The 14,259-nt window shown below is 33.6% G+C and overlaps 2 protein-coding genes across 3 annotated transcripts; one reads left to right on the forward strand and one right to left on the reverse strand.

Annotated features, from left to right (window-relative positions):
* The first annotated feature begins 2,885 nt into the window (after positions 1–2,885).
* Positions 2,886–9,313, forward strand: LOC110020268 (proline synthase co-transcribed bacterial homolog protein-like). Of its 2 annotated transcripts, none has more exons than XM_020718310.1 (7): positions 2,886–3,210; positions 5,003–5,069; positions 5,463–5,509; positions 5,926–6,013; positions 8,150–8,283; positions 8,368–8,466; positions 9,067–9,313. In XM_020718310.1, the coding sequence occupies exons 1-7, from the start codon at positions 2,989–2,991 to the stop codon at positions 9,145–9,147; spliced, it is 738 nt and encodes a 245-aa protein (XP_020573969.1). In that variant the 5' UTR covers positions 2,886–2,988; the 3' UTR covers positions 9,148–9,313. The 2 variants fall into 2 exon arrangements, with proteins under 2 accessions (XP_020573969.1, XP_020573970.1); XM_020718311.1 differs by having other exon boundaries at positions 8,368–8,440; positions 9,067–9,150.
* A 103-nt stretch (positions 9,314–9,416) lies between these two features.
* On the reverse strand, positions 9,417–13,197 carry LOC110020289 (condensin complex subunit 2-like). The gene is made up of 2 exons (XM_020718341.1): positions 12,840–13,197; positions 9,417–9,795 (listed from the first exon to the last, which is right to left on the reverse strand). The coding sequence occupies exons 1-2, from the start codon at positions 12,849–12,851 to the stop codon at positions 9,580–9,582; spliced, it is 228 nt and encodes a 75-aa protein (XP_020574000.1). The 5' UTR covers positions 12,852–13,197; the 3' UTR covers positions 9,417–9,579.
* Between the last annotated feature and the right edge of the window lie 1,062 nt (positions 13,198–14,259).

Below are 14,259 nucleotides of genomic sequence, written 5' to 3' on the forward strand. Positions count from 1 at the left end.
TTAATGTTATGAGATTTGAAAGTGATTATTTAGGTGAAATTAATTTGAAATTATATGATTGATTATAAGTATATTTTAGTTCATGAGTAAAATTTATTTAAAATTATGAGTGAATTCTTATTTTTATAAATCTAACTATTCTTGTTTTGGATATGGTTACTAAAATAATGTGTGTATTGGTGATCCAATGGACAAAAATCAAATTTGAACTTTGAATAACATACATCCATCATTTAAGCAACTATATGCATAAATTTTGATATTTTTTTTGGGATAAGCAGGTCGAACGCACGAAGCAAACAGGAGGACGGCGTTTATCAAAAAATCATGATAGCTTTTTGGGATAAGCAGGTCGAACGCACGAAATAAATGGAAGCGTGGCATTTTCAAAAAGCAACCACAGCAAAAAAACCTTATCCATACCTCCGTTTTCTGCATGCATGAAAATATATATATATATATATATATATATAATCTTTTTCTGATGGCTATCTCTGTAATAATTGTATATAGATTAAGTACCTCAATGGAGGAAGAAAATGGGGCGCTGTGTTTTATGAAGTAATCGCCCCACACAGACGGAGTATAGTTGGCTGATTGCCGGACAATTCCATCATCTTCCATCTCTCTCTCTCTATTCTATTTTTCTCCTTCAATGGAGCACAGAGCTCAAGGGATTGGTTCGGTTATATGGTGGGCGGACTTGAGGGGAAATTATAACTCTGAAAGTACTAAAAATTGTTTTTTTTTTTATTATATATGAAAAATTCAAACACGGCCTCTATAAAATTTAAAATGAGTGAAACAATGAACATGAGACACCTATATTTATGAGGATTATAAAATTATTCATCTAATTAAGTGCTATTATAATTGCAGAGTTGGCAAATGATATTATGATTAAAAAACTTTTTATCACAAAAACCTTTTTTCACTCTCTGCCTCCTCATAGATGATGCCAATGTCAATAATCAAACATTAAGTTCGAGAAAATTAGACTAAATGGCATATACGACAAGCTTAAATATATATATATATTGAAGGAAGACATAATGAGAATATTAGTAAGAGTTTCCACCCAAAGACTCTTAGAAAATAGCCTTATAAATTTGTGCAAACTTAGATATTAAAGGCTTAGTTCATGGCAGCGAAAAAGTTGACAAATTATCATAGGGTCTCCTTGAGGCAACTGTAATTGTTTTAAGCAGCAGCTGTGAAATTGTTGTAGAAAAAATTATTGTTTAAAAAGCTATGATAGTTATAATAATTTTTTATATATAATTATTTTATATTATTTTATATTTCAAACAATAACGATTCGAACACGAACGAACGCATCAATGTTCGTGTTTGGTTCGTTTAACTAACCGAACGAAAAAAATTTGTTCGCGCTTGTCTCGTTTACTTATCGAACGAATCGAACACGAACTCATTGACGAACCGAACACGAACTGTTCGCGAACAACGAGCTTTTTTGACAGCCCTAATCACGCATTCATTCAATGTTAATCAAGAGTCTTATACTTTAAAAAAAAATAGAGAACTCTATCAAATTACACATATGATCCTCAATTATGCTTATAAAGAAAGATTTGCATATATACCAATTTAATTCTTATGTATTTACATATGTAACTCGGAAAACTTCAATTTTTTAGTGTCACCTTGTGTGTGCATGAAAAGATATATTTCACTTTAAAAGGTTAATTAGTGGTATGTGCCATAAAAATGTGGAAAAACCAACTGTTAGATATGTAAATGCATAAGAAATGAAGGGTATGTTTGTAAATGACCCTAAATCATTAATGCAATTATGATAATTCAATATTAATCAAAAAATTAAAAATCAAAACTTGATGATTAAATGCATTGCATTTATGAATTCAGGTAATAAGCACTAAAATCATTAAATAGTACAATAAGCATGGATAATTACATACAGACCATAAAAAATATTAATATTTTCAAATTAAACGCTCGACTGGAACTAATATATTTACATGTGTCATGATCAAACTATTGAGAATTTGAGAATCATGAAAAATATGGGTGGGGTTTTCTGCGGCAAAAATTTGCCATGAATTATGATATTTCAATGAGAATTTGAAAAAAAAATGGCTGAAAGAGAGCGACTGGTTCGTAAATAACAAGTTTGAGGGATAATTATATACATACCACCCAAAATATTGATATTTAGTGGGTGTTTGGTAACACAGTTTCAACGCCAAAAATAAAAATAAAACCTAAAGTAAAATCCAACTCTATTAATCCAAATGTATCCCCGTTCTGTCTTCTCTACAACCGTTTTGTCTGTAAATCTAGATTTACTAAATCCCACTGAGACAAATTTATGAGATTTATGTTACTATTCATTATGGGGAAATATTTCCATACGGAATACGCACACAGTTCTGTTTGTGTAGTAATCTCCGCTTCACAGTTATTAGGAGGTTATTGAGTCATTAATTTCAAAAACATATAACCCAATAACCTTCGCGGGTTCTATTTGGATATTATTTATATGTTATGGGAGTATTGCCAGGTTAATGGAGTACGCATGCAGTGCTGCTTGCGTATTCCATATAGAAATATTTCTGCTGATTGTGACATTCGTCCCAACACGAACTCCTCCAAAAATCCAAATTTGTTAAATTTTATTTAACGTAAATCCGATCTAGGAGCCGAACACCCCCTTACAAATGAGAAAATATTCTGGACGGTCAACCACTGATGATCATATCGTCATACACGTCATCACAAGCAACGTGACAGGCAATAATTGGTCGTCTAGATGATGAACGAAATTTTTTTTCCTTACAGATTAACTAACAACTCAGGTGATATCTTCGTTACATTTGTGTGGCAATTTTTTTTCCTTACGGGAACGCGGCTACCTACTGGTTACCGAAGGAAGAAGGGCTCTCTTCACTGTATAAAATTCACAATTGCATTGATTTTTCTTCATGCGAGGGTTAGGGTTTATCATCCATGGCGGCTCCGGCGGTTGAATCGAAGGTGGCGACGGCGCTGCGAGTTGTATTCCGGCGGGTCGAAGAGGCGGCGAAGCGGTCCGGGAGGCGGGTGGAGGATGTGAGAGTGGTGGCCGTGGGGAAGACGAAACCGGTAACCCTAATCCGCGATCTCTACGATTCAGGCCACCGCTGCTTTGGCGAGAACTACGTACAGGAGCTCATACAGAAGGCGCCTCAGGTGATCTCTTCCACTTACCCCTGCTTTGGCGAGAACTACGTACAGGAGCTCATACAAAAGGCGCCTCAGGTGATCTCTTCCTCCGCATGATTTTTTTATGAGCCAATTGTGGTTCCCATGATTGAAAGTGGGAAGGGGAAACCGTTGAAGTATATAATGAAGATGGACTCTTAAATATAGAAAAAAATATTAGGTCAAGACTCCGGATACATTCGTAGTCCAATGGTAGGGCGTTATGTGTCAAGTGGGCCCTTCAAATTTTAACACTGATCAATCGCAGTGTATTGCGGTAGGCTCATTTGACACGTGGCGCCTCACCATTGGACTTTGAACGCAAATTGCGTCCGGAGTCCGGGTGTAATATTTGCTCTATAGGAAAAAATATAAAGACACATTTTAGAGTTTCAACCAAAAAGTCTGAAGTTCAGAATGCTCGTATCGAAGCACTTCTAGGATGTAGTATTAATGGGACAAAATCGTGAAGCCAATAGGTATTACACCAATGAGAGTTCGGGCTATTACAAATAGTATCAGAGCATTAAACTTATCTAAATATAAAAATATATGTCGGTTGGTTGATTTTGGATTAAGAAAACTGATGAGAATATCGACTACTTATGTGAGGGAAATTGTGAAACCTCATAAGTAAAATGAAACTGAAGTCGTAAACATTGGGGCGTTTTTTAGTGTTAACGGTTGTAGTTTTGACAAAAACTTTAAAGTTAAGCATGTTTGTGCAAGAACAATCCTAGGATGAGTGACCTTATAAGAATTTATACCAATGAGACAAACCCGTGAGGCCACCAGGCGAAAGCGAATAATATCTTGATAGGTGGAGTTATGGCTGTTGCAGAAAGGGAAGACAATACTCGTTATTGACCAAAAAACCCATCTTGATTGAACGAAGGCTATCCTGGTCGTCTAAGGGTCCTCTGATCTGCCATGAGGCTATCTTGCATAGCTTACAAGGATGTTTCTTGAAGTTTCTAAAATTTTCATTTATTTGCTATACTTTCTTTTTTTGGGTACTTACATATGTAGCACCTAAATTTTACTTTTTGCATTTAAACCGCCCGCATCTTTCGTATCACATCAAAAGTACCAACCATCATTTTAAATTCTAAAATATGAAATACACATTTTCATGCATAGGTAAGTTTCGCTTTATTGCGGTACGTACGTTCAGGTGTTACATATGTAAATATGTAGGAATTGACTGGTATGCATGTAGATCTTCCTTTTTCTTATTGATTCCTATACATAAAGAACTCTTGTGCATCACATTGTATTTTTCGCCTTAAAAAATACTATGATGATTTATATTTGATGACAAGTTCAAAGAATCAATTGATTCATGAATGGAATTCAAATTTTGGAACCAAATGCTAGCAAGTAAAGAAAAGTTCGTCTGTCAACAAGCATCTTGTAAAGCGCCAATTGAATGAAGAAGTAGAGTTTTGTGCTATGTTCAAGGGTTAAAAAGAAGATAGACAAGGTTTCAGCTTAATTAAAACTAGGAAGTTGTACATGATCATCAATAATTTCTCAATATAGTCCTCAAATAAAGCCAAAATATTGTCCGAACTATCTGAGATTCACATATAAATTGTTCCATAGGAAAAGATAATTAAAAGCATGCATTTTCGGTAAACAAAATGAAAACTTATCTGATATAACCGTGTTTATATTGATTCAAGCTGTATTGAGATGGAACTTAATTGTCTTGTTTGGTTACTGTACGCAGACTGTATTTGAGAAAACTTAAAACCACCTCCTTTTTTTTTATTTGCAGCTTCCAGATGATATCAAATGGCATTTTATTGGACATCTTCAAAGCAACAAAGTCAAACCCCTCCTAGGTATTTTTAATGTCAAACATGTTTAAAGAATTGCATAGATTAGCCACCATAATTAAGCTCTTCATAATAAAAATATCATTTTTAATAATTTTTTGCATAAATTTGAAGGAGTTTATATATTTTATCTATTAAGAAGGAAAATTAAAGGAAAAGAAGTGTTACTTATAACTCACATAGCTTAATCATTTACATGCACCTTAGTTAAGCTTGTATGGTGTTATGATTAGTTTGTTAGATTTATAACTTTTTTTTAATGTTTTAGTGTTGATACAATTGAATTGGCATAGTTCATTGATTGGCTTGCAAATATATTCAGAAAATAAGCTGATAAATTTGTTATATTATAACTATCTTCCTGATGTTTTGCTCATTATAGTGTTTTTCTTTTTACAGCAGCTGTTCCTAATCTGGACATGGTTGAGAGTGTGGATAATGAGAAGGTGAACATAAAAAATATTAGGGGAATTTACATACATGCGACACAATTCTTGTGTATTTACATATTTTGACACCTAAATTTTCATATTTACATGATAGCACTAAATCTTTAACATCACATCAAAAATATCACCATTACTATCTTTTTAAAAGTGAAATGCACATTTCCATGCATAAGTTTATAACATCAAAGCGATATAAGTGTAAATATCAAACTGTGCAATAACTTGAGGTTGGTCTTTTTTCTAGCATAGAATCTGCAAAATATGTGTCTATGTAGGCTTTATGAATCGGCTCCTCTTACCTTTTAACTTACAAAATTGACAAACATAGGCAATATCATATTTTAAGTATTTGATAAAGTTTGTGTATGTATGGTTTTCTCTTTATGAGCTCATTCATTTATTTTTTTCTGCAGATTGCTAATCTTCTAGACCAAACTGTTACTAATTTGGGAAGGAGATCCCTCAGAGTTCTGGTCCAAGTTAATACTAGTGGAGAGGAATGTGAGTATTACAGTTGTTCATGGATGCTATGATTTGCATGATTCATTGCTGAGAATTGAAACTACTTTTTTTTTTTCAATTAAATGATAGAAGCAACATAACTACATGTTCGGGGTGAATGGAGAAAATCTAATTTAAACTTAGAGAGCGAAAAGAAGAGTGGGCGGAACAGACAACAAAACAAATGGAGATAGACTTGTGAAAATAAAGACTCCATTGGTGGATTGTGAACATGAAAATATTTGAAAAGAGCAAAGAGGTGATAAAATGAACGAATACGACAAATGATGATGATGTCATCAACGATAAAGGTGATGGGCTAAAATACACTAGGCAGATGATATCTAAAAGAATACCTTGAGGAAATACAAAATCAAAGTTGTCAATCAAGGAGACTAGACGTAGCCTAAGAACCACCAATAAGAGAGGCACAATTAGAGGAAGCAATGCCAAGGAGTTGGCCTGTGAGATATGACGGAGTGCAGGAGGCTCATTCCAGATAGAAGAACACATGAGTGAGGCAACAAAGTGTTGGACCCAAAGCAATGTCGACGAGGCCGCAACAAGGAGCCTAGCTACTGCAGGCAAGTTGTAGTAGACAATAGCGAGGAACTCAATCGCGTGTAGAGGGGGAAGGGGTAGAGCGAATGAGGTGTGTTATAAATGAAGTTGATTTTGATTGTTTCATGAGCTTCGAGCATTCATCAAAATAGTTTCTTTGGAAACTGAATATTTTTTGGGCATTATAGCAACTAAATATGGTTTAGAAGCTTCAGGATGTGTAGCCGTGGCTAAGCATGTCAAATTAAACTGTCCAAACCTTCTATTTTCTAATCTAATGACCATCAGGCTGCCAGACATCTCGACTCGTGAAAAATTTTCAGTTGATCATTTAAACTTCAAATGGTACATTCACTTATTTTATCCCATTCTTCTAATGATTTTGTTTGTATGAATAGTAATGTTCATTTCAATCATGGCTCGTAGCAGAATCCACTTGTTATATTCTAGGAAAGATAAGGTGGATTAGTTTAAGCAACGTAAAAATGCCGGAAAAAAGCATCCCATGTGAGAGGGAAGAAGCTTTATGGGATGTTTCAAAGTCCAGAAAACCAGAAATCATTTTAACATTTGCATTAAATAGCCACTTACAGCATAAGATGATCTTAAAATAATATGATGATGATTAATAAACCCAACAAAGAAATCATCAACCAAATGCAAGTCTGCCATAAATTTGTGAATGATCTGAAGATTAGGAGGGCCAAAAGAATATTTGTCTATAATTAAGAAAGAGAGAGAAATTGTTAGTTGGAAGATATCATCTTCAATAATATTAAGCACATGTTTGTCATAAGAAGTGGATGGCTGCATGCATATGTTGAGGATATAGATCTTGCCAAAAAATAGAGCACTGAATACTTGAAGCTTTCGACCCTCCCAACAACACATTGTTGAAGGAGAAGGGAGTGCGAGTGCGAGCAAGGAAACTCATAGATGCTTTGTAGGGAGGCAAAGCTGCAAGAAATAGAGGAGTTTGTTCGCTTAACAATATCAACCCGATGAAGTTGATGAAAATAAAGACTCCAGTGATAGTGATTGTGAATGTGAAATGTTGGTGATGAGTGAAGAGATGACAAAGTTAAAAACTACAATAAATGATGAGGAGACTCGATGATGAAGGGGTTGGGTTATCCTCGAGCTATACAATATTATTAACAACATCAATCAGGGAGGCCTGAGGTAACCTACAAACACCAACAACAGATGTGCAATGAGAGGAAGCTATGCTAATGAATTGGCCTACAAGATGTGACAGAGCATTGGAGATTCACTCTAGAGAAAAGCAAGTGTGAGGAGTAATGAGCTAAACCAAGAGCCCGTGCGTATGAGGATGCAAGCACGTGCTTGAGTGAGAGCATGGAAGGGTCAATCACATCAACAAGGAGCCTAGCGAGCGGAAGAGCCATGTGGGTTGCAATGTGGCAAGCCCTGCAAAGGGCAAGAAGTGGTAGAGCAAATGAAAGGTGTTTTAGATGGGGATGGGGACCTTATTTTTTAACTGTTTCATTAGTTTCGAGCATACAACAAAGTGTTTATTTGACAACTTTACTTTGTTCAAGCAATTTCGTGCAGCTAAATCTGGTGTAGAACCATCAGATTGTGTGGCTCTAGCAAAGCATGTCAAGCAAAACTGTCCAAATCTTGTATTTTCTGGTCTAATGACTATCGGACGGCCGGACTACACCTCGTCTCCTGAAAATTTTCAGGTGATCTCTTACTTCAAATAGCTACTGTGTTACTCTATTTTATCCAATAATTTAAATGATTTTGTTTGCATGAATTTGGAGTAGGTATTGTCTTCTTGCAAGGATGAAGTTTGCAAAGAGCTTGGAATGCCAGAATGCCAATGTGAGCTTTCAATGGGTATGTCTGGTGACTTTGAGAAAGCTGTAAGTGGAAGAACACTAAGTTTTGTTTGAATTGAAGCTATAGAAACAAGAATGGAATACAGATAATCTTTTAAACAATTTGTTAATTAATTATGAATATATATAACCATTGATATAAACTTTTTACAAGCCCTTTTTACTTCTACTTCCTGAAATTCAAATTCCAAGCATATATTACGTGCACGTCTGGATGATAGTCCAGATGCAGCTTTGCAACTGTGTATCTAACGGCAGCCCATCCGGAGCATTATCCAGACGTGTCGTCGCTGCACATAATAATTTCTCTTATTTGAGAATAGCATTATCGCGACTTTATTTTCCAACCAATTGTCATACTCTTATTTGGTTATAATTTTATTGATAATTTTTATGAAATTTATGGTACTTGCATATCTATCTAGCATCTAAGCTTTCATATTTTCAATCTTTAATATTACAAGAAAAATACCACTATCATATATCTTTTCACGCATAGATTTATGACGACAAAATATTTTAAATGTAAATATCAAAATTTTAAAGTGTTAGGTATGCAAATTCGTATTAATTATGAGGTTTGCATGTGATTTTTGCATTACCATTATATTCTGATTTCTGCAGATTGAAATGGGCAGCACCAATGTGAGAATTGGATCAACTATATTTGGGCCAAGAGAATATCCGAACAAAAAATGCCAGTGATTACTGCATTTTTTTTCACCTGGTTCTTAATGCCCATGTCAAATGTGCAAAACAATTTGTAACATCCTTGTGCAATTATTTTACAAATTAGGGAAGTAACATTCGCCTACCACCCAGTTCTTATGTATTTGCATTCTAACACCTAAACTTTGATTTTTTACTTTTATATCACCTATGAAAAGAAAGTGCGGAATGCGTGTAAATCTTCCAATAAAGAAATTCATTCTATCAACTTCTATAATCAACAAGTCACAAGAAAATGGCATCAAATTACAGAAAAAAATGCTAGCTGAAGAGGCTACAATATACAAATTCAATTCAAGCCATTCCTACCGAAACCAGAAGTATTCTGTAGCTTTTGTTTTTTTTTTCTTTTTGTTGTTGTTGTTAGGATGATAGTAAGGTTTAGAGAAGCTGAAACATTATTAGTACTTACATTTTTACAAAAGCTGAATCTGGAACCACAATGTCGACATCGCCGAAGTCGGGGTGATGATTTAGGAGTAAGGTGTGCTCATTGGCCAAATGTAGGAGACAGATGAAAAAGAGATGTGGGGAGATATCCTTCTGTGAATCTGTAGGAGATTTGTCCCGTAGGCGATGCACCACCTGCTTGAGAGAAACTGGTACCTGGCTTCCCTCCTGCTTCTAACAAATCAATAAATAATAATAATAAGTGAAAATTACATACATAGCACTCAATTCTTATGAATTTACCTATCTCACCCCTAAACTTTCATTTTTACACACATATGAAAAGATAAGGTGATAATGAGTGCTACTTTTCATATGATATTTGTAATTATGAAAATTTAGAATGCTATGTAGATAAAAGCCTCTAATAATAAATAATCAGTAACGGATCTTGATATTTAAGGACAGTAAATTTTAATCGAATATTCAATAAAAATGTTGAAAAATGTGATGAACAGAGAAATAAATGATAATATTTCGTGCCGAAGATTAACAAGTTTGGATTGATGGAGTGTTGAGACTTCTTAAGTTGAGCAATTAAGCTGGGTGTAATTCAAAGTCTATGAGCATTGATTGACTGATTTATTGGCTAAAAGCTCTGCAAGGTGAGCAATATTTCTGAGAAACATAAAACATGATCAGACGTCATATTCTCTATAATTTGATCCTTGAGATGTATGGATTGGAATTGTGGAGTATAAAGGCGCATATGCGAAACTTTTAAAAAGAAAATATGATCAGTGAAAAATTCATCCACTGCCATTTTGTAGACATAGATTGTAAAAAATATGAAAGTAGAACAGCCAGAGATCAAACATTTCTCTATTTATTCTATTTGGTAGATATATATATTTCCTAATGATGCATCTTTTTGCATGCCAAAACTCTTATGTATTTACATATCTAACACCTAAACTTAGCATCCAAATCTTTAACATCACATCAAAAATATCACTATTACTTAACTTTTTAAAAATGAAATACAACTTTTTACATATGTTTATGACACCAAAGTGTTAAAAATGTAAATATGAAAGTATAGTCTGTTAGATATGTAATACAAATGAATTGTAAGGTATGTATGTAAAAATCCCTTTATTAAATTGTTGTGCTGGTTCATCAAGAGCTTAGTCTCATATAGCTTTTAATCTAGTAGTTTTGTCCCAAGACAATCTAAATGACACAGCTCAGGGGTTTGTGAATCGTCTTTGCTCATGTGAAGTTACTCTAAACTCGTGAAATCTACACTGGATTTCATGTACTTCTATGAAGAGGAGCATGGTTTAAACAAAATCATTATCTTAACAAGACTGCAAAATCTGCCATCGCTTTGCCAGTAAACCTATAGAGAATGAGCTCCATGAATATGGTTGAAGGAGAAGAAAAACTAAGGGGAGCAATCAGTATATCTCCAGCACCATTAAAAACTCAAACTTTGTCTGAATACGAATGAAATATAAATTGGTTAAAAACTCAAAATAAATGCATAAATGATGATATTGATGTCCAGTCATATTGCCTCAAGAAAATGGATGAAATTGTTCTAAGATTCCTAGAAGGTGCGGGATAACACAAAGGTCATAAGGGAAGTTGTCGGATGGGTAATGGGAGAGGGATGATGGATACCAAACTGGAAACGGAAAACAACAGTGTGTCAGTATAAGAAAACAAGATTTTACATCATTGTATTTACTGGACCTAAGCAGCGGTTCCCCAACATACACACATCGCTGGTTCCACGTCTCTATGTACAAACAGTGGCAATCAAACCAATCCAGATTTGCTTTACCCCTTCCCTCTATATGCTTAAAACTTAAGAAGATTTACGTACATTCCACTTAATTCCAATTTATTTACATATCTAACACCTAAACTTAAATTCTTACATATGTGCCAAATTATGTATGAAAAGGAGCATTTCCCGTTCAAAGACCAAAAAAGAGTATTTCACTTTCTAAAAGTTAAAATAATGATATTTTTATGAGATATGAAAATTTTGGCTGGTAAAAATATAAAAAAGTAAATTTTAGGTGTTACTGTGTAAAGCTATAATATTGGGTTGTATGTATGTAAAAGCCCCTACAACATAGTCTACGGTTGTCTTCCAAACTATCACATAACATTTGGTAGGTGCATTTAAAACACTATTCTCCCAAATATGTTTCCTAGCTGACCTAAATTATGCAATTCGTTCTCAAAAAGAATAATAATTAAAAAAAAATGAAATATCCTAGAACAAATTCAATCACGGTGTCTATTGTCATATTCAGGGCTAGCAGTCACGACTGGGAAATCTCATGATTGCTCAATGAATGTAAACATCAGAGTGTAATTTTTGCATGATCACTGAAGTTGCATGTCACAATTCTTTAAATCTGTGCCATAATAGCGATTACATAGCAGGATAACTCAAAGTATTTAATAATTTCCTGAAACCTAATATAATCTGCCTTTAATTTCACTCATCATTAATGTTATAGTGTGTCTTAATTGAGTTGTTGAATGTGTACTAACTTAATATGCACGCAAGCAAACTTTATAATAAAACATCAAATCCCATGAAAGAACGCTGATCTAAACCTCAGTGAATTCATCAAATTTCTTTAGGAAATTGACATACATACACTATTGTTATATATTTACATATCTACCGCCTAAAGTTTGATATTACACATATAACATCTTGGTATCATAAATCTAAGCATGAAAGCTATATTTCACTTTTAAAAGGGTAATGATGGTGGTATTTTTTATGTGATGTTAAAGCTTTGAGTGGCGTGCTTCGTGCTTCTAAATATAAATGTTTAGGTGTTAGATATGTGAATATATAATGATTGTGTGGTTGTATGTAAAGGCTCCAATTTCTTTTATCCTGTCCAATGCTCTTAAAACCATCAAAGCAGCCTTGACCAATAAAACCATATTGCTACTCTGCACTTTCAGAGAATTTTCGTTATTTAAGAGTCACCGTCCTAGAGAACCAATTGCCCATGTTCTGCTGTGCTTCTACTAATTTATTTAAAATAAATAAGCTAACACTAAAATTATAGCCATTTAATTAAGATAATCATCCAAAAAAATGAGGACAGAACCTGCATATGCTATACAGAGATAATGTTGATATAGATATGGAAACAAACACTTTCATGGCCGCTTAAAGTAAAACTAGAAAACTAAAGTAGAAGGAGAGAAAAAAAATTAAAAAGAAAAAGACTTACCTGATCAGACATCTCAACTGATGAGTGGATGCTCGTCCAAAGAGTCTCTTTCAACGCTTGAACATCAACTTGTTTAGAAACTTTGTCATATTGTATATCTACTTTGTTAACCTAATAATATGAATATCAAGGGAAATAAACATAAGCACATAGATTAAATCTGAGAAAAGTGTCAAAATGGTCCCCTGATTCGTTATAGGAGTCATTTCAATCCTAGAATTTATAAAAGTGTCAATTTAGTCTTGAGATTCTTTAATATGCATTGAAATAGCCTCCAAAGAGGATTATTTTAACCCCCCATTAAAATAATTTGGGAACTAATTTAACATTTTTTATAAACTCCGGAACTAGAATGGCCCTATGTAAATGATCAGCGTACTATATCTTATGATAGGGGACCTATTACATGATAATAAAACAAAACACAACGTTTAAATGATCGTCAAAACGAAACTTCCTCAATATCCACGAATTGGTTTTGGTGGTTTTTGGGTCCCGTCTCTCAAAATACTGTATTGTTAGAAATAGAGATTAAGTTTAAATAAGTTTCATCAAGTTAACAATGATATTCTCAGAAAAGTTTGGAAGGTGTATTTCATTTTTTAGAAATTAAAAAAGTGATATTTTTTATGTGATATTAAAGATTTAGGTGTTATAAATGTAAAAACTAAAGTAGGTGTTAGCTATGAAAATGCATAAGAATTGGATGGTATGTATGTAAATGCCCTTTTTTAACTCTGGTAATCATGCCGCGAGAATCTTATGTGCATTCTTTATGCTCCAAACTTTTGATTGTGCCAATTTTTGGTTGTCCAATAAAGCATCTGAGGAATTGATTTCTAGATTTCCACAATAACAAAAAAATAAAAATTTACTTATATATTTACCTATCTACCATCCACAGTTTGATATTTGCACTTTTAACACCTTAATGTGATAAACCTATGCACGAATAGGTGTATTTCACTTTTAAAAAAATAATGATGTTCGTATTTTTTATTTGATGTCGGACTTGCCAATTGAGGTGATATGCAATTTTTTAATGGGGTATTTACATACATACCACATAATTCTGTCCGCTGTTTTTTTTTAAAACTTCGTGATTTGAAAGAGGTGATTTGATAATTTTCTGATTTTGAAAATAATTTAAATATAAATATAACCTTTTGATTTTAAAATAGGTGAGACCAAACGAGTTTCACATTTTAAATAACTTAAATAATTGAATACAATACTACAAGTAATACACTTATCCCGAAAGATAAATATATTACTTGTAATAGAGTTTCAATCACCTAGATTAAACAATTTGCGACATCCGTTTTGGTCTGCGAAATATTTTTATAAAAAGACCAACAAATTCCCCTATCTAACATAAAAAAAATTTAGATAGAGTTTATTTTATCTGGGTTCCTGGTTC

Source organism: Phalaenopsis equestris, unplaced genomic scaffold, assembly GCF_001263595.1.
Source record: "Phalaenopsis equestris unplaced genomic scaffold, ASM126359v1 Scaffold000094, whole genome shotgun sequence".
NCBI lineage: Eukaryota > Viridiplantae > Streptophyta > Magnoliopsida > Asparagales > Orchidaceae > Phalaenopsis > Phalaenopsis equestris.